This window comes from Ranitomeya imitator, chromosome 4 (assembly GCF_032444005.1).
Source record: "Ranitomeya imitator isolate aRanImi1 chromosome 4, aRanImi1.pri, whole genome shotgun sequence".
In the NCBI taxonomy this organism is placed as follows: domain Eukaryota; kingdom Metazoa; phylum Chordata; class Amphibia; order Anura; family Dendrobatidae; genus Ranitomeya; species Ranitomeya imitator.
Window position 1 is genome coordinate 78,393,776 of NC_091285.1, and position 20,726 is coordinate 78,414,501.

A 20,726-nucleotide genomic window follows, 5' to 3' on the forward strand; every position below is an offset into this window, starting at 1 on the left:
GAGGGTGTATACTGCAGGGGAGGAGCCGAGAGGCAGCAGGAGGGTGTATACTGCAGGGCGGGAGCTGAGAGCCAGCAGGAGGGCGTATACTGCAGGGGAGGAGCTGAGAGCCAGCAGGAGGGTGTATACTGCAGGGGAGGAGCCGAGAGCCAGCAGGAGGGTGTATACTGCAGGGCGGGAGCTGAGAGCCAGCAGGAGGGCGTATACTGCAGGGGAGGAGCTGAGAGCCAGCAGGAGGGTGTATACTGCAGGGGAGGAGCCGAGAGCCAGCAGGGGGGTGTATACTGCAGGGGAGGAGCCGAGAGCCAGCAGGAGGGTGTATACTGCAGGGCGGGAGCTGAGAGCCAGCAGGAGGGTGTATACTGCAGGGGAGGAGCTGAGAGCCAGCAGGAGGGTGTATACTGCAGGGGAGGAGCTGAGAGCCAGCAGGAGGGCGTATACTGCAGGGGAGGAGCGGAGAGCCAGCAGGAGGGCGTATACTGCAGGGGAGGAGCTGAGAGCCAGCAGGAGGGCGTATACTGCAGGGGAGGAGCCGAGAGCCAGCAGGAGGGCGTATACTGCAGGGGAGGAGCCGAGAGGCAGCAGGAGGGCGTATACTGCAGGGGAGGAGCCGAGAGGCAGCAGGAGGGCGTATACTGCAGGGGAGGAGCTGAGAGCCAGCAGGAGGGTGTATACTGCAGGGGAGGAGCTGAGAGCCAGCAGGAGGGTGTATACTGCAGGGGAGGAGCTGAGAGCCAGCAGGAGGTGTATACTGCAGGGGAGGAGCTGAGAGCCAGCAGGAGGGTGTATACTGCAGGGGAGGAGCTGAGAGCCAGCAGGAGGGTGTATACTGCAGGGGAGGAGCGGAGAGCCAGCAGGAGGGTGTATACTGCAGGGGAGGAGCTGAGAGCCAGCAGGAGGGCGTATACTGCAGGGGAGGAGCTGAGAGCCAGCAGGAGGGTGTATACTGCAGGGGAGGAGCTGAGAGCCAGCAGGAGGGCGTATACTGCAGGGGAGGAGCGGAGAGCCAGCAGGAGGGTGTATACTGCAGGGGAGGAGCTGAGAGCCAGCAGGAGGGCGTATACTGCAGGGGAGGAGCTGAGAGCCAGCAGGAGGGTGTATACTGCAGGGGAGGAGCCGAGAGGCAGCAGGAGGGCGTATACTGCAGGGGAGGAGCCGAGAGGCAGCAGGAGGGCGTATACTGCAGGGGAGGAGCTGAGAGCCAGCAGGAGGGCGTATACTGCAGGGGAGGAGCGGAGAGCCAGCAGGAGGGTGTATACTGCAGGGGAGGAGCTGAGAGCCAGCAGGAGGGCGTATACTGCAGGGGAGGAGCTGAGAGCCAGCAGGAGGGCGTATACTGCAGGGGAGGAGCTGAGAGCCAGCAGGAGGGTGTATACTGCAGGGGAGGAGCTGAGAGCCAGCAGGAGGGTATATACTGCAGGGGAGGAGCTGAGAGCCAGCAGGAGGGTGTACAGGTCCTTCTCAAAAAATTAGCATATAGTGTTAAATTTCATTATTTACCATAATGTAATGATTACAATTAAACTTTCATATATTATAGATTCATTATCCACCAACTGAAATTTGTCAGGTCTTTTATTGTTTTAATACTGATGATTTTGGCATACAACTCCTGATAACCCAAAAAACCTGTCTCAATAAATTAGCATATTTCACCCATCCAATCAAATAAAAGTGTTTTTTAATAACAAACAAAAAAACCATCAAATAATAATGTTCAGTTATGCACTCAATACTTGGTCGGGAATCCTTTGGCAGAAATGACTGCTTCAATGCGGCGTGGCATGGAGGCAATCAGCCTGTGACACTGCTGAGATGTTATGGAGGCCCAGGATGCTTCAATAGCGGCCTTAAGCTCATCCAGAGTGTTGGGTCTTGCGTCTCTCAACTTTCTCTTCACAATATCCCACAGATTCTCTATGGGGTTCAGGTCAGGAGAGTTGGCAGGCCAATTGAGCACAGTAATACCATGGTCAGTAAACCATTTACCAGTGGTTTTGGCACTGTGAGCAGGTGCCAGGTCGTGCTGAAAAATGATGGAAGCATGAAGTGCTCCAAAATCTCCTGATAGCTAGCTGCATTGACCCTGCCCTTGATGAAACACAGTGGACCAACACCAGCAGCTGACATGGCACCCCACACCATCACTGACTGTGGGTACTTGACACTGGACTTCAGGCATTTTGGCATTTCCTTCTCCCCAGTCTTCCTCCAGACTCTGGCACCTTGATTTCCGAATGACATGCAAAATTTGCTTTCATCAGAAAAAAGTACTTGGGACCACTTAGCAACAGTCCAGTGCTGCTTCTCTGTAGCCCAGGTCAGGCGCCTCTGCCGCTGTTTATGGTTCAAAAGTGGCTTTACCTGGGGAATGCGGCACCTGTAGCCCATTTCCTGCACACGCCTGTGTACGGTGGCTCTGGATGTTTCCACACCAGACTCAGTCCACTGCTTCCTCAGGTTCCCCAAGGTCTGGAATCGGTCCTTCTCCACAATCTTCCTCAGGGTCCGGTCTCTTCTTCTCGTTGTACAGCGTTTTCTGCCACATTGTTTCCTTCCAACAGACTTACCATTGAGGTGCCTTGATACAGCACTCTGGGAACAGCCTATTTGTTGAGAAATTTCTTTCTGGGTCTTACCCTCTTGCTTGAGGGTGTCAATGATGGCCTTCTTGACATCTGTCAGGTCGCTAGTCTTACCCATGATGGGGGTTTTGAGTAATGAACCAGGCAGGGAGTTTATAAAAGCCTCAGGTATCTTTTGCATGTGTTTAGAGTTAATAAGTTGATTCAGAAGATTAGGGTAATAGGTCGTTTAGAGAACCTTTTCTTGATATGCTAATTTATTGAGACAGGTTTTTTGGGTTATCAGGAGTTGTATGCCAAAATCATCAGTATTAAAACAATAAAAGACCTGACAAATTTCAGTTGGTGGATAATGAATCTATAATATATGAAAGTTTAATTGTAATCATTACATTATGGTAAATAATGAAATTTAACACTATATGCTAATTTTTTGAGAAGGACCTGTATACTGAAGGGGAGGAGCTAACTTTTTTTGTATCACTTAGTGTCAGCCTCCTATTGGCAGCAGCATACACCCACGGTCTGTGTCCCCAATGAGGCGAAGGAGAAAAATGAACATTTTACTTTTTTCACAAACACTGTGAAACCATTTTTATTTTCACAAAGGTATCAGGAGAAAATGGACCAAAAAATTTGTTGTGTAATTTCTCCTGAGTACGCCAATACCCAGTATGTGGGGGAAAGCCACTGTTTGGGCGCATGGCAAGGTTCAGAAGGGAGGGAGCACAGTTTGACTTTTTGAACGCAAAATTGGCTGGAATCAGTGGTGGCGCCATGTTACGTTTGGAGAGCCCCTGATGTACCTAAACAATGGAAACCCCCCAATTCTAACTCCATCCCTAGTCCCAACACACCCCTAACCCTAACTTTAGCCCAACCCTAACCCTAATTCCCAACCCTAACCACGACCCTGACCCTAATACACTCCTAACCGTAATCCCAACCCTAACTTTATCCCCAACCCGAACCCTAATGGAAAAATGGAAATAAATACTTTTTTTATTTCACTATTTTTACCTAACTAAAGGGGTGATAAATGGGTGTCTATCACATTGATCAAAATGAACCAATAGGAAAAATTCCTGTTGTTGCCGGGTGTCGGCCGGCAGATGTCAGCAAGCACACTGGTCCGCCATTTTCTTCCCGGAAGCAAACACCGCCAGCTTGGGGCCTTCACAGGTGATGTAGGGACACCGGAGATACCGGTAATATGCGATCACATCAGAAGAGAGAGAAATTAAATGGGAAATCAGACTTTTGTCAGTCGCCATTATTCCATTAATAACGTCGATCTCAATACTGGGGTTGGTAAAAACCAACCCGAATCATGTTCTCTGGGGTCTGAGCTACTCCCAGTAGCTGAGACCCCAGAGAAATTCCGACGCTGGGGGTGCTATATACTTATTTCTCAGCGCAGTTAAAAAGGCTGTTGTGCCATCTGCTTTCTACTATGGAGGAAGAGTATAATAATCAGACGGCACTTATGTCAGGTTAAAGAAGAGGATTAGACAGGATGAAATCCAACCAATCTGATCACCATTCAGATTGGTTCAGCATGTTAAGAAGGAGTTTGGCTCCAAACCTGTGACGTGACACCACCATGGCCTAGCTAAGGTAACGAGACAGACACAGACCTCAAGAGGAAATCACAACCAAAGCCAATCAATAAACATATATTAGCAAGCAAGGAATCCGGGCGTAGACAGTTATACAGTTACTTCTTACCCAGTGTTAGGAGAGAACGACGAGTCAAAGGTCAACTTCAATCCTTTTGCAAGCTGAACAGAAGAGAAATAGAGTAGTTGCATTTACACTGTTCAGATACAGATTAGTAATGTGCATCTACTCCTCTGCCGGGTCTCCTCCTTACCTGATCTTCTATGGTGATCTCAGTGCCCAGCGTGTTATCGGTGTTCCACTTCTCTGTGAACGTCAGTCCATATTCTGACCACTTGTATTTGGTTTCCAGGCTGCCGCTGACTTTGCTGGTCTCTGCATTTGCTGAACCTGAACTCGTAAATTCCTGGAAAAGATGATTAGAATCTCATAACTGTATTAGCTTTCTCATACCTGCCTGACCTTGAGTGCTAACATTTCGCTTATAAACTTGTGCAGGAGGTGTGGGTTAAATCTGCGCTGCCTTAATGGTGAAGTTCCAAGGATAATAAATTTAAACGGTGGTTTATTCAACGCGTTTCAAGGTCAGTGCGACCTCTTCTTCAGGAAATTCCACCATAGGTATGTTGTATGTGGAATTTCCTGAAGAAGAGGTCGCACTGACCTTGAAACGAGTTGAATAAACCACCGTTTAAATTTATTATCCTTGGAACTTCATCATTAAGGCTGCGGAGATTTAACCCACACCTCCTGCACAAGTTTATATTGTCATACGGCCGTTGATCGGCTTGTGGATCTGCAGCAGCCGAAATCGCTACATGCTCTTCATTCAATTTAATCAGGTGAGCAATTCTAAGAAAGCTCTCTTGGTTATCTAGAGGATAAGACCCTATTTTGCGCTTTGTGTCTCCATTTTTTTTCCTATTGCAACATTTCACTTATAACATACTATAACTTCTAGAGCCAGGTGTCTCCCAACTTAGCAAAAAATATAACTACAAATGTAATAGTGATTCTAAGACCCCAAACTGATATGATATCTCTCCTATTTACAGTTATTTAGCCTTGTGATCGTGTCTTTTTGGTTACACTGCATCAAGACTCATTACAAAAGGAACCCTTGTGATTTTCCATCATTCCATAACATATGGGGGATTGTCACACATACCACCAGTGATGTATAAGGAGGCTTCAAACCTACTCCATGTGAAAAACAGAAACCACTTTATGTTGAAGAAGTCCTCTCACCCGGTGGCATGTCTAGATGATATGCTTGTTTGCTTTCCATCTATATCCGCCCTTCCCTGGCTTTACTAAGCCAGAGTTGTCAATCAAAGAAAAGGGAAGGGGAGAAATACAAGGAAGACAAGTAGGTGGAATGGTGCACTTAAATGTTTGGCCTTCAAATGTGTAGAATTAGTAATGCCGACTTCTTTTTTGCACTGTGACTGCTGATCCTGGTTAACACGCAACTACACGATGGGAATGTTGCTTCAACTTACCAGTCCATTTTCAGATTTTGTTTTCAAGTCAAGCTTTATGAATCCAAAGCCTAAAAAAGGAGAGATATAGGAAAAGAATAATATTTATGGAACCAAAAAACAATATCTAAAAAGTAACAGCTCAGCTCTATACTCAGCCTATTCATACAATATGATCATATAAACCAAAACATGATAGATTCCAAGTGACAAGCCTCAGGTCCCATAACATATATATTATATATAGGCAGATTATGCAAAGAAACCTCAGAAACCGTCCAACACATAGTGGCAGGATGTAAAATACAAGCAGGAACAGCGAATACCGAACGCCACAATCATTGTATACAGGAACATCTGCACAGCATATGGGCTAAGTCCCACTGAGTCCAGGTGGGAGACCCCAGAGAAAGTGGTGGAGAATGAAAGGGCTAAAATCCTGTAGAACTTCAAGATCCAGACGGATAAGCAGGTGTTGGCTGACCAACCAGACACGGATCAGAAGACAGCAAAGATAATAGATGTGGCAGTGCCAAGTGGCAGTGCCAAGAGACAGCAACATCAGAAAGAAGGAATATGAGAAGCTGGAGAAATACCAGGGCCTCAAAGCACTCGGAGCAGTGACCCCTAAATGGGAAGAATGTCTACAACAGATCCCAGGAGCAACATCTGAGCTCTCTGTCCAGAAGAGCGCAATGCTGAGAACAATTGAGATCCTGTGAAGAGCCCTCAAACTCCCAGGCCTCTGGTAGAGGACCCGAAAATGAGAAAGGACAACAAAGACCACCTCCATTGGGGGTGAGAAGAAGTTTTTTAGGTCAGGTCTCAAGTAAAATTTAGACTGATGACCAAAGGGCCATGAGAGTAAAGGTACCGTCACACTGAACGATATCGCTAGCGATCCGTGACGTTGCAGCGTCCTGGCTAGCGATATCGTTCAGTTTGACACGCAGCAGCGATCAGGATCCTGCTGTGATGTCGTTGGTCGCTGCAGAAAGTCCAGAACTTTATTTTGTCGCTGGACTCCCTGCAGACATCGCTGAATCGGCGTGTGACGCCGATTCAGCGATGTCTTCACTGGTAACCAGGGTAAACATCGGGTTACTAAGCGCAGGGCCGCGCTTAGTAACCCGATGTTTACCCTGGTTACCAGCGTAAAAGTAAAAAAAAAAAAAAACATACTTACCTTCCGCTGTCTGTCCTCGGCGCTGTGCTTCTCTGCACTGGCTGTGAGCGCCGGGCAGCCGGAAAGCACAGCGGTGACGTCACCGCTCTGCTTTCCGGCCGCTGTGCTCACAGTCAGTGCAGGAAAGCACAGCGCTGGAGGACAGACAGCGGAAGGTAAGTATGTAGTGTTTTTTTTTTTTTACTTTTACGATGGTAACCAGGGTAAACATCGGGGTTACTAAGCGTGGCCCTGCGCTTAGTAACCCGATGTTTACCCTGGTTACCGGCATCGTTGGTCACTGGAGAGCGGTCTGTGTGACAGCTCTCCAGCGACCAAACAGCGACGCTGCAGCGATCGACATCATTGTCGGTATCGCAGAAGCGTCGCTGAGTGTGAAGGTACCTTAACAGTGGCACCCTCTGTGTGTAGCTACTTGTCTAACAGATCCTGTCAGCCTAAATTTACACCTCAAACTATAGCCCTGTAGGAGATGGGAAGCAATTTAATTTTTTAGGTTTTAAACCTGTTCCTCCATTGCCCCCAAAACAACCTTAACGTGATATGCCAACGTAGGTGCTCAGTGCGCCCTGGTGTGGTTAAATGCATCTGGGCACCATTATGTAGATTACTGCCACTTAGGGAAGGCGATTAATCAAATTAATTTAATGCAGTAGTGCATTTAGTGCAGTAATAACTCACGATGAACCTCAGCAGAGCGACTGCAGGCCCGACTGGACAGACTCCTCCACAGGACTGATCAGGAACCTGAACCTAGATATAGGGGAATCTGACTGGTATATAATATATTCTAACCATCAATTACAATACTAGTCATATTATCCTGTATATAATGTCTGATATCTTGTATATGCTATGTATGTGATATACTATCGATTTAGACCATATGTGACTGGTACAAATTATACCATCACTGTAGATCATCAGAAAAAAATACTAGTCACATATCATCCTGTATATGTTATGTATGTGGTAGGCTATAGATAGCATACATTATACCAGTCACATATGGTCTATCACTGCAGAACATCAGGTAATATACTAGTCACATATTATCCTGCGTATAATATCTGATCTTCAGTATATCCTATGCCGGTCTCATATCATACAGCATTGTATGCGACTAGTACAATATCCAATGTGTTACTGGAGTAACATCCAATGTTCTGTAGTCATAGTATATATACAAGTCATATTATTTAGGATCACATGATCTCTGAAGTAATAGTATACCATAATTTAATCATATGCAAATGGATTAACCCTGCTGTTGTCTTCGGTATGGGGAGACCGATTTTGAACTTTGGTATTTTTTGGGGTGATCAAGATGCGGTTCTGAAACTTGTGGTTGATTGACTTAAATGAGGATGGGTCGGTAGGCCACGGGTTTCAGAGCCGCATCTTGAATATTTTAAAGAATATTAAGGTTCAAGGTCAGTCGTTTTTGACCGAAGACAACAGCAGGGTTAAAACTGGGTGCAGGACAGCCAAACTCTGCTACAAAAGGTGAGGTTGTGGAAGACAGTATCACAGCATCAAGCCACAAGGTAGTCACACTGCATCATCAGGGTCTCTCCCAGGCAAAGATTTCAAAACAAACTGTGGTTTCAAGATATGTTGTTCAAGAGGTATTGAAAAAGCAGGCAAAAGAAACTTATTGCAGCTGAAAGACATTGTTATGTATTGCGTTATGGTCTGGAGCAGGGGTCACCAACCTTTGTTACCTTGAAGGCCATTAACATAGTATCTGAACAAACATAATCAATCCAATATAAGATAAGAACTAGATTTTACCCTACATTTGTGTCTTCCAGGTAGGGTAAAATGTGAACCCTTCGTCCAATCAGTGATCACCGATTAGCTGCAGCGCTCACGGGATGTTGATCCATCAGACTCATGAGGGACAATATTTTACCCTATAAGCATTTACAAGGCCAGATTCCCCATGTAATTATGCTCCTGAAGCGATATAACACTAATAGGTGGGATACATTTCCCTGCCTTTCTGATCTCTAAGAACACTATATATGAGGAGCATTCCGGCACTGTATTTTCACAGTATACATTAGTAAGAATTTAAGTGCTCTGCATTTTTACAAATTTACGGGAAATTGTCGAATGGTTGTAAGAACTTACCATATCCTTTGGTGAATACATCTCGAGCAGATTTTCCGAGGTCAGCGTAAGACGGAGGTATGGCCATTTTCTACTGAAAAAAAAAATAAAAAAAAAAATATATATATATATATATAAATAAAAAATACAAAATAAACATTTCCATTTGTTCTCATGAATAGTGATCGTCTGAAGACAGAAAAAAAAGCCAATGCAGAACGTGCACCTTCCGCTCCGCACTACCGGCTTATGGAAGAGAGCTGAAGGTTTTCCTATCGGATGTATGAACAGTCCGGGCGGCTCCGCCATACTGGTGCCGATATGTGATGACACCAATCTCTTTCCCACACTGTCATGCCCAGCTACTGGGGCGCCTGATACTTTACGTCACGTAAAGTATATCCTGCCGCTGCTGCAAATAATCACACAGGCAGAAAAATAAAGGAAATGAAGAGAAATCAAAGCTTCTCTTATCCAAGCAGAATGTCAGGCTGGATTCATCACACACGCATGGCTGCCGCTTCTAATGCCTTCTGGGTAATCTGCCATTTTACAATCCAGCAGGGAAAGAGCTTAGCGCAGGCCAGATGTGCTCCGCACACCTGCCGCATGGAGGACGGAGGATGAAGATGTGAGGGGACAGACCAGTCTCACCTCAGTAACGCACTATATGAGGTACTAGGACCCTCACACTGATGGAGAGGCGTCTTGTCAGCTCTCGGGACACTGCAGTTAGGGCTTATTCTCACAACCATATTTTCAGGCTGAGTGCTGCACGTGACAAAAAAACGAACAGCACTCAGACTAATGTTATTCAATGGGGCAGTGCAGAGGAGCGATTTCACTGACAATCAAGCAAAAATTTACAAAAAGGCTTATGCACTCATTTCTTCCATAAATCAGATGACACTCACCCATTCAAGTCTATGCGTGTGTAAAAAAAAATAAGTAAATCAGATGCCATAGTATAGCAGAGGATTTTATAGATGCCTTGCGGTTATAAACTAAAGTTCTGTAATATAGGAAACAGACAATACAAGTGTATGGAGCTAGTCGGGCGCTCGCCAGGAGCATGTGTAACTCAAACATACCCTTCGGTGCCGCCTCAGAAATTGGCGAATCCCCGCAGCGCACAGTGGGTGTTCCTGGGGATTCGCAAGTCTGCAGTTACTGAAAAAACTCACCTGTAAATCTTCTGCAAATGTAAGTCTGAGAAAATCTGCTCAGAGTACCAAGCGAAATCAACAAGTTATGGATTTGAATCCTGCAGTGCAGGTAGTTTATGCCGCGTAAGAAAAAAGCACAGTGGGCGGGAGATTCCTATAAATCCCGTCCACTTTGCTGGAACTGTAAGATGCAACAAAGCATCAAAAATGCGAGAAACACTCATCGTGGATACATGTTTATGTTTTTCATGTCCTAAATGTTCATGCAAAACTCACAGAGAAATGTCCATTTTTTTTTCCGGCAGCACGGATTACAAGGGCCAATACAAGTCTATGGGTCTGCTTAAAGGAAGTAGGTAGTGAGGAGGCATTAAATAAATACAAAAAATTAAATAAATTCTGTAAAAAGCAAATCAAGGCAGCAAAGATTGAGATAGAGAGACTCATTGCCAGAGAGAGTAAAATAATCCCAAAATATTCTTTAACTACATAAATAGTAAGAAACGAAAAAATGATAGTGTTGGCCCCCTTAAAAATAGTCTGGGTGAAATGGTGGATGAGGATGAGGAAAAAGCCAATATGCTAAATGACTTTTTTTCATCAGTATTTACACAAGAAAATCCCATGGCAGACAAAATGTCTAGTGATAAAAATTCCCCATTAAATGTCACCTGCTTAACCCAGCAGGAAGTGCGGCGGCGTCTAAAAATCACTAAAATTGACAAATCTCCGGGCCCGGATGGGATACACCCTCGAGTACTGCAGGAATTAAGTACAGTCATTGATAGACCATTATTTTTAATCTTTAAAGACTCCATAATAACAGGGTCTGTGCCACAGGACTGGCGTATAGCAAATGTGGTGCCAATATTCAAAAAGGGGACAAAAACTGAACTCGGAAATTATAGGCCAGTAAGCTTAACCTCTACTGTGGGTAAAATCCTGGAGGGCATTCTAAGGGACGCTATACTGGAGTATCTGAAGAGGAATAACCTCATGACCCAGTATCAGCACGGGTTTACTAGGGACCGTTCATGTCAGACTAATCTCATCAATTTCTATGAAGAGGTAAGTTCCGGACTGGACCAAAGGAACCCAGTGGATGTAGTGTATATGGACTTTTCAAAAGCTTTTGATACGGTGCCACACAAAAGGTTCATACATAAAATGAGAATAATGGGGATATGGGAAAATATGTGTAAGTGGGTTGAGAGCTGGCTCAGGGATAGGAAACAAAGGGTGGTTATTAATGGAGCACACTCGGACTGGGTAGCGGTTAGCAGTGGGGTACCACAGGGGTCAGTATTGGGCCCTCTTCTTTTTAACATATTTATTAATGACCTTGTAGGGGGCATTCAGAGTAGAATTTCAATATTTGCAGATGACACTAAACTCTGCAGGGTAATCAATACAGGGGAGGACAATTTTATATTACAGGATGATTTATGTAAACTAGAAGCTTGGGCTGATAAATGGCAAATGAGCTTTAATGGGGATAAATGTAAGGTCATGCACTTGGGTAGAAGTAATAAGATGTATATCTATGCGGTTAATTCTAAAACTCTGGGCAAAACCGTCAATGAATAAGACCTGGGTGTATGGGTGGATGACAAACTCATATTCAGTGGCCAGTGTCAGGCAGCTGCTACAAAGGCAAATAAAATAATGGGATGCATTAAAAGAGTCATAGATGCTCATGAGGAGAACATAATTTTACCTCTATACAAATCACTAGTTCGACCACACTTAGAATACTGTGCACAGTTCTGGTCTCCGGTGTATAAGAAAGACATAGCTGAACTAGAGCGGGTGCAGAGAAGAGCGACCAAGGTTATTAGAGGACTGGGGGGTCTGCAATACCAAGATAGGTTATTACACTTGGGGCTATTTAGTTTGGAAAAACGAAGACTAAGGGGTGATCTTATTTTAATGTATAAATATATGAGGTGACAGTACAAAGACCTTTCTGATGATCTTTTTAATCATAGACCTGAAACAGGGACAAGGGGGCATCCTCTACGTTTGGAGGAAAAAAGGTTTAAGCATAATAACAGACGCGGATTCTTTACTGTAAGAGCAGTGAGACTATGGAACTCTCTGCCGTATGATGTTGTAATGAGTGATTCATTACTTAAATTTAAGAGGGGACTGGATACATTTCTGGAAAAGTATAATGTTACAGGGTATATACACTAGATTCCTTGATAGGGCGTTGATCCAGGGAACTAGTCTGATTGCCGTATGTGGAGTCGGGAAGGAATTTTTTTCCCCAAGGTGGAGCTTACTCTTTGCCACATGGTTTTTTTTTGCCTTCCTCTGGATCAACATGTTAGGGCATGTTAGGTTAGGCTATGGGTTGAACTAGATGGACTTTAAGTCTTCCTTCAACCTTAATAACTATGTAACTATGTATGTAACTATGCTTCACCTATAAGGAAAATCAATACAAACTACTTACGGTATGTTTTGGTATCATACTCCTTCCTTCCTTAAAGGAGTTGTCCACTACTAGGACAACTTCTTCATAAACTATAATGATAAAATAATAAAGCGTATATTCATCTCCTGTGCTGGCGCCATTCTCAGAGTGTCAGCACTCGCTCTAGTGTGATGTTGTGACATGTGACCCCAGTACCCAATTAGCGCTGGCATCACTGTCCCCACTTGAGGAAGTCCAGGATCAGCTGCATCTCTGGCTTGCTCTTCATGTTCAGTTTGTCTGAAGATAGAGACAGTGACGCCAGCGCTGATGGGGCACTGGGGTCACAGGTCAACACCGTACCACTGCCCCGATAACTGCCGACATGGGAGGCGAGTATAGGCTTTATCATATTATCGGAGCCAAACATTTAGGTTAAGAAGGGGTTGTCCTAGTTGTGGAAAACCCTTTTAACCCTAATCTTCCTGTTGTTGGAAATGTGGTAACATTGGATGGAATTTACCTCACTTATCCTGGTCTTGTGCAGATATTCAAGGCTTTTGGGAATCTGTTAAGGCTCTAATTTTTAAAGGAAACCTGTTAACTGATACATGCTGCCCACGGTTTGGGCAGCATGTATCAGTCACTGGCTTCGTGATCAGGGGAGTCTGTAACCCAAACCACCAACTCAGACTCCTCAATTTCCCTGTCTTCCAAATCCAAGACCCCGACTCCACAGAACAGCCTCACTACGGGCATGTACATAAAGTGCAGCACAGATTCATCTCCACTACGACTCCACAGCACTGATCACTACTGAGCATGTACATAAAGTTCAGCACAGAGTCATCTCCACTGCGATTCCACAGCACTGATCACTACTGAGCATGTACATAAGGTGCAGCACAGATTCATCTCCACTACGACTCCACAGCACAGTCTCACTACTGAGCATGTACATAAAGTTCAGCACAGATTCATCTCCACTGCGATTCCACAGCACTGATCACTACTGAACATGTACATAAAGTGCAGCACAGATTCATCTCCACTACGACTCCACAGCACAGTCTCACTACTGAGCATGTACATAAAGTGCAGCACAGATTCATCTCCACTACAACTCCACAGCACAGTCTCACTACTGAGCATGTACATAAAGTTCAGCACAGATTCATCTCCACTACGACTCCACAGCACTGATCACTACTGAGCATGTACATAAAGTGCAGCACAGATTCATCTCATCTATGACTCCACAGCACAGTCTCACTACTGAGCATGTACATAAAGTGCAGCAGATTCATCTCATCTATGACTCCACAGCACAGTCTCACTACTGAGCATGTACATAAAGTGCAGCACAGATTCATCATCACTACAACTCCACAGCAGTCTCACTACTGAGCATGTACATAAAGTGCAGCACAGATTCATCTCCACTACGACTCCACAGCACTGATCACTACTGAGCATGTACATAAAGTGCAGCACAGATTCATCATCACTACAACTCCACAGCACAGTCTCACTACTGAGCATGTATATAAAGTGCAGCACAGATTCATCTCCACTACGACTCCACAGCACTGATCACTACTGAACATGTACATAAAGTTCAGCACAGATTCATCTCCACTATGACTCCACAGCACTGATCACTACTGAGCATGTACATAAAGTGCAGCACAGATTCATCTCATCTATGACTCCACAGCACAGTCTCACTACTGAGCATGTACATAAAGTGCAGCACTGATTCATCTCACCTGAAAGCCGAGATCATTAGATCAGAAATAGAACAGACATTTATAGGACATTTCATAACTTTCCAAAATTCTTACGAAAAAATGTACAGCACATTCTGCATTGTACTACTGTACCCATATATTTTAGGTGTCGGAGTCAGTCCATTTTATACCGACTCCACAGCCCTGTTTGTGATCATAGCCATATATCTTTGTCTCTGAAACGCTGCAGCTTTTCAGAGAAAAAAATGCTTTTAACAGCTGGTCCCTGGTGGCTTCTCACCACCTGCTGGCCAGTGACTGGCAAGTCTCCACCCATATGTGCACGTTGGCAAAGGCCTGCCAGTCACTGTCAGCAGGTGGGAGATGTCTGTACAACTAGCCTATAATGCAGTCCCAGTCCCCAGCAGCTTTTAAAAGCATGTTTTTCTCAGAAAAACCGCACCGTTTCACAGACAACATACATGGCTGTGATCACACAGCATGCACGATTTGCCTTCAAGAATTGGATGGCACTGGCCAATTCAATTCTATGGAACAGTGGGAAAAAAAAAAACAGATCAGACTGCACTCAGATGACATACAACTGTGGTCCTATTTTCATGGACGGACATTATAGAGACGGTCTCTCCACTTCCGAGAAAATCAGAGTGGGCTTAGCATAATCTGACCAATTTTTGTCGGCTGAAAATGGTCGTCTGCACCTGCCCTTACAGCATTGTTTCTCAACTCCAGTCCTCAAGACCCACCAACAGGTCATGTTTTAAGGATTTCCATAGTATTGCCCAGGTGATGGAATTAATGCTTGAGCAGGTAATGAAATTATCACCTGTGCAATACTAAGGAAATCCTGAAAACATGACCTGTTGGTGGCTCTTGAGGACTGGAGTTGAGAAACACTGCCTAAGTGTACGTTCACATTAGCGTTTTGCGTGTTTGCGTCTGGCGCCGCAGCGGCGACACATGCGTCATGCTCCCCTATATTTAACATGGGGGGCGCATGGACATGCGTTGTGCGACGCATGCGTTTTTTTTGCCGCAAGCGTTGGGCACAGAAAACGCAACAAGTTGCATTTTTTTTGCATCCAAATTTCGGCAAAAAAGGACGCATGCGTCGCAAAACGCAGCGTTTTAGCGTGCGTTTTGGTGCATTTTTATTTGCGTTGTGTGTTGCGTCGCCGACCAGGCGGCGCACAACGCAAATGTGAACGTAGCCTTACACTGTAAAGGTACCGTCACATTAAGCGACGCTGCAGCGATATAGACAACGATGTCGATCGCTGCAGCGTCGCTATTTGTTCGCTGGAGAGCTGTCACACAGACAGCTCTCCAGCGACCAACGATGCCGAAGTCCCCGAGTAACCAGGGTAAACATTGGGTTACTAAGCGCAGGGCCGCGCTTAGTAACCCGATGTTTACCCTGGTTACCTTTGTAAAAGTAAAAAAAAAAAAAAAAACACTACATACTTACATTCCGGTGTCTGTCATGTCCCTCGCCGTCAGCTTCCCGCACTGACTGGGAGCGCCGGCCGTAAAGCACAGCGGTGACGTCACCACTGTGCTCTGCTTTACGGCCGGCGCTGACACAGTGCAGGGAAGCTGACGGCGAGGGACATGACAGACACTGGAATGTAAGTATGTAGTGTTTTTTTTTTTTTTACTTTTACAAAGGTAACCAGGGTAAACATCGGGTTACTAAGCGCGGCCCTGCGCTTAGTAACCCGATGTTTACCCTGGTTACCAGTGAACACATCGCTGGATCGGTGTCACACACGCCGATTCAGCGATGTCAGCGGGTGATCCAGCGACGAAATAAAGTTCTGGCCTTCTAGCTCCGACCAGCGATGTCACAGCAGGATCCTGATCGCTGCTGCGTGTCAAACAAGGATATCGCTGGGCCATATGAAAGATCCTCTACACAAGTCCTAAACTCTGGATAAAGACGATCATTCTTCATCGAGTAATCTTATAGCACCATAACTAATGCAATACCCAGTAAGAGCCAAACAAATGGCAGCATTTGGTCTCCTGCCATGTTAGCTGGCCGTACGTGCTATTAGTGCTACCACAGCTGATGTAACCGGCTCCTTTTACCCAATGTGCTGTTGCTGTCAATCAGCAAACATGAGATGGCTGCAGACAGGACGGAGCTGGGCAAGCGGCGATATTTTACTGCAGAGCAGCGCACAAAGCACCACGAGCAGGAAATTACCTATTACAAAAAAATACAGCAACACTGACAGATAGTAACTATTACTAGAAATATTGTTATAAACTAGTGACCAAGGTTACAGCCAGGCTCCGGGATCAGATGGCCTTCCAGTGTGACGACCTTGTGAACCTCTGAAGGGCAGATCCAGCTCTACGTCATGGCCGGGGAGCATAGGAGATACATCCTGCACCCATTCAGAGAGCTGCAGTGACCCAGACGTGAGGATGGAAGATGCCATCAAGGGGGTGACTACAGATTGACAGGCCATGACCCTGAATGACCTCTGAGTGCAGCTCACCATTGTGCACACTGCCAAGACAATGTCCATCACGTAAAGAGCTGGTATACAGATACAAAGAAGGCTTGATAGGGTTGTCTTATAAATAATAATCTTTATTTTTATATAGCGCTAATATATTCCGCAGCGCTTTACATTTTGCACACATTATCATCACTGTCCCTGATGGGGCTCACAATCTAGATTCCCTATCAGTATGTCTTTGGAATGTAGGAGGAAACCGGAGTACCTGGAGGAAACCCAGGCAAACACGGGAAACATACAAACTCCTTGCAGATGTCTGGACTCCAGCACTGCAGTGCTAACCACTGAGCCACCGTGCTGACCATCATCTAAGATGGGTAAAATGGTATGGGTTTGTAAGAACCAAATTTCTAATTTACTCTCAAGAACAAGGGGATTTTTGATGTATCGTTTCCTGCACTTTGCCCAGGTTACAGACAGTGGCCGGTCTCCTAGGCGACGAGCGAAGCAATTGCAAACTCTTTCCAATAGCTTGTAAGCGCTGCTCTGAAACTGGCTGGAACTAGACAGCGATCTGGGCTCTTCCGGCGCTGCAGATTCTGATCACTGCTGGTCGGTGAGGGTGCTGGTGTCATGGGTCATCACCCTCCTTAGGTGCTCATACACACTGGAGGAACATCTGAGTGTATGAAGGGCGTCCCGCAGTGAGAGATCAGTGAAAACAAAGATTGGCCATGTTACATTGCAGTATCTCATGGCTGCAGGAGAATGGTGGCCATTCAGATAAATCTTGCATTACCATGATGTCCACGAGTCGACCAGAACCGACTCTCCATTCTGCTCAGAGGGGACGACCCCATGTCTGATTTCCTATAATAATAAGATTTCTAATTTTATGGACTAAACATGGAGCACATTTACAGCCTACCAGCTGGCAGCATTCGTCACAGCTATCGATCCAATTATTGATAGTTTTACACCGCACTAACAGTGATTAACACGTCTGCCCCAATGTGTCCTGTACATCATCTTCATCAGCTTACTCGCCCCCAGCGTGTACATGGCTGATCCTCCAAAGCACGCCAGACACCCACTTTACTACTTCACTAAAATGCTACGAGACGGAAAACTGTCCCGTGACAATAGCAACAATTCTGGCACAAAAAGCAGAGTCTTTAATTAGTCTTAGTGATGACTGGGAATTAATCTCTAGCATCTAATAAAATTGTTGTTCCTATACCCTTGTTAGGGCTTTCTGGAAAGGAGAAAATAAGTCTTGCCTTAAAGGGGTCATACGGGACAAATATGGATCGCCAATCAATAGGATAGGCCATAGTGGGGGGCTCAGCTGATTGAAGGGGCTGCAGAGAGTTGGAAGTAAAACAGCTCCATACATCCTGGAGTGGCTGATAATGGTACTGCAAGCCCTCTCTCATCACCTGCAGGGAAAACTATGCAGAGCAACAAATCAATTGTGCATCTAAAGGAGATTTAACCTCTTCACGCCGCAGCCCTTTTTCGTTTCTACGTTTTCGTTTTTCGCTCCCCTCCTTTCCAGAGCCATAACTTTTTTATTTTTCCATCAATTTGGCCATGTGAGGGCTTATTTTTTGCGGGACAAGTTGTACTTTTGAACGACACCATTGGTTTTACCATGTCTTGTACTAGAAAACGGGAAAAAAATTCCAAGTGTGGTGAAATTGCAAAAAAAAAAGTGCAGTCCCACACTTGTTTTTTGTTTGGCTTTTTTGCTAAGTTCACTAAACGCTAAAACTGACCTGATATTATGATTCTCCAGGTCATTACGAGTCCATAGACACCAAACATGTATAGGTTCTCTTTTATCTAAGTGGTGAAAAAAAAATGCAAAAGTTTGCTAAAAAAAAATAAATAAAAAAAATGTGCCATTTTCCGATACCCGTAGCGTCTCCATTTTTCATGATCTGAGGCTGGGTGAGGGCTTAATTTTTGCGTGCCGAGCTGGCGTTTTTAATGATACTACATGCAGATACGTTCTTTTGATCGCCCATTATTGCATTTTAATCCAATGTCGCGGCGACCAAAAAAAACGTAATTATGGAGTTTCAAATTTTTTTCTCGCTACGCTGTTTATCGATCAGGTTAATGCTTTCTTTTATTGATAGATCCGGCGATTCTGAATGTGGCAATACCAAATATGTGTAGGTTTGAATTTTTTTAATTGTTTTGTTTTGGATGGGGCAAAAGGGGGGTGATTTAAACTTTCATATTTTTTTTATTTTTTTTTTCATATTTTTAAAAACATTTTTTTTAACTTTTGCAATGCTTCAATAGCCTCCATGGGAGGCTAGAAGCTGGCACCACTCGATCGGCTCTGCTACATAGCAGGGGTGGCGCTCACAGCAGGCCGGCATCAGTAACCGTAGAGGTCTCAAGGACCTCTATGGTTCCCATCCTGATGCTTCGCTGACCCTCGATCATGTGACGGGGGTGGACGATGCGCTCATTTCCGGAAGCGGTAGTTAAATGCCGCTGTCAGCGTTTGACAGCGGCATTTAACAGGTTAATAGCGGCGGGTGAATCACAATTTCACCCGCCGCTATTGCGCGCACATGTCAGCTGTACAAAACAGCTGACATGTCGCGACTTTGATGTGGGCTCACCGCCGGAGCCCGCATCAAAGGAGGACACACGACATGCGCCGTACTAGTACGGCGCATGTCGTGAAGGGGTTAAAGTGTTATTTATACTAAATCGTTAAAATTGCCAGGAACTTGTAAAAACAAGCAACTTTGCAATTTACTTGTTATTAAACATTCTTTGTGTTCTCAAGAACAGAGCTATTTGTAATTTGATCTTTACTGCTTGTTGCCTAAGTTACCAGTCACCTATACAGTCTAAGGGTACCGTCACACAGTGGCATTTTGATCGCTACGACGGCACGATTTGTGACGTTCCAGCGATATATCCGTGACGTTCCAGCGATCTCGCTGTGTCTGACACGCTCCTGCGATCAGGGACCCCGCTGAGAATCGTACGTCGTAGCAGATCGTTTGAAACTTTCTTTCGTCGTGTAGTGTCCCGCTGTGGCGGCATGATCGCATGGTGTAACAAAGGTGTGTACGATATTGTATACGATGTGCGCATAGTAACCAACGGCTTTTACATCGCACATACGTCATGAAATTATCGCTCCAGCGTCATACATTGCAAAGTGTGACAGCAGTCTACGACGCTGGAGCGATATTGTTACGATGCTGGAGCGTCACGGATCGTGCCGTCGTAGCGATCAAAATGCCACTGTGTGACGGTACCCTTACAGCGCTGAAGGTCTCCTAAGAGTAGTGCAGTGCTTACAAGCTCTCTCCAATAGTTTGCAATCAATGCTGAGAAGCTGGCCCCTGTGCCCCTCCGATGCTAAAGAGCAAGAGAGAGCGCACTGTCACTCAGGAGCACACTACACCCCAGCAAATTAGGAGACAGGGAGCAATGCGCTCCTCAAGATAGATAATGAGTCAACCTTTGAGTTCAATTGGTTTCTAACAAAAAGCTTCCATTTCCATAGTATTTTTTTTTTTAAGAATCTCACCCACTGCATGTGGTCACGATATGAAGAAAATGTGATTTCACAAGCCACTATGACAAAATTAAAGCAGTAGTCCGGCCTTAGAGCAACTGGGAACTTGACTTCATACTTGTGAATCCTCACATCGCGCACTGTCGGCTCTGGGAGCGTGACTACAAGTATGATTTGCATATATGCAGTCACATGTCAACTAGATGGCGCAGCCTCACTCAGCGCAGTCTAGTCGGAATGTGGCCAGAAGTCTGAAAATCACCTTCTTGCCGCTAAATCCTCACTGCATGTAGTGCGTGTGATGTGAAGAGTCACAAGTCTGCAGTGATATACTGTGACTGCAGACCTGCGGCCGGACTGCCCCTTTAAATTACAC

The 20,726-nt window shown here is 45.2% G+C and overlaps 1 protein-coding gene across 3 annotated transcripts in view; it reads right to left on the reverse strand.

The window, feature by feature from the left end:
• Positions 1-20,726, reverse strand: part of VDAC1 (voltage dependent anion channel 1) — a 49,426-nt gene that overhangs the window by 16,468 nt on the left and 12,232 nt on the right. For 2 of the 3 annotated variants that reach the window (XM_069763823.1, XM_069763824.1), the window contains 4 exons: positions 9,009-9,081; positions 5,708-5,757; positions 4,459-4,611; positions 4,314-4,366 (listed from right to left, as the gene is read on the reverse strand). In XM_069763823.1, the coding sequence (XP_069619924.1) occupies positions 4,314-4,366; positions 4,459-4,611; positions 5,708-5,757; positions 9,009-9,075 (323 nt within the window). In that variant the 5' untranslated portion in view covers positions 9,076-9,081. The remainder of the gene's footprint in view (positions 1-4,313; positions 4,367-4,458; positions 4,612-5,707; positions 5,758-9,008; positions 9,082-20,726) is intronic. The other variant, XM_069763825.1, reaches the window with a different exon arrangement.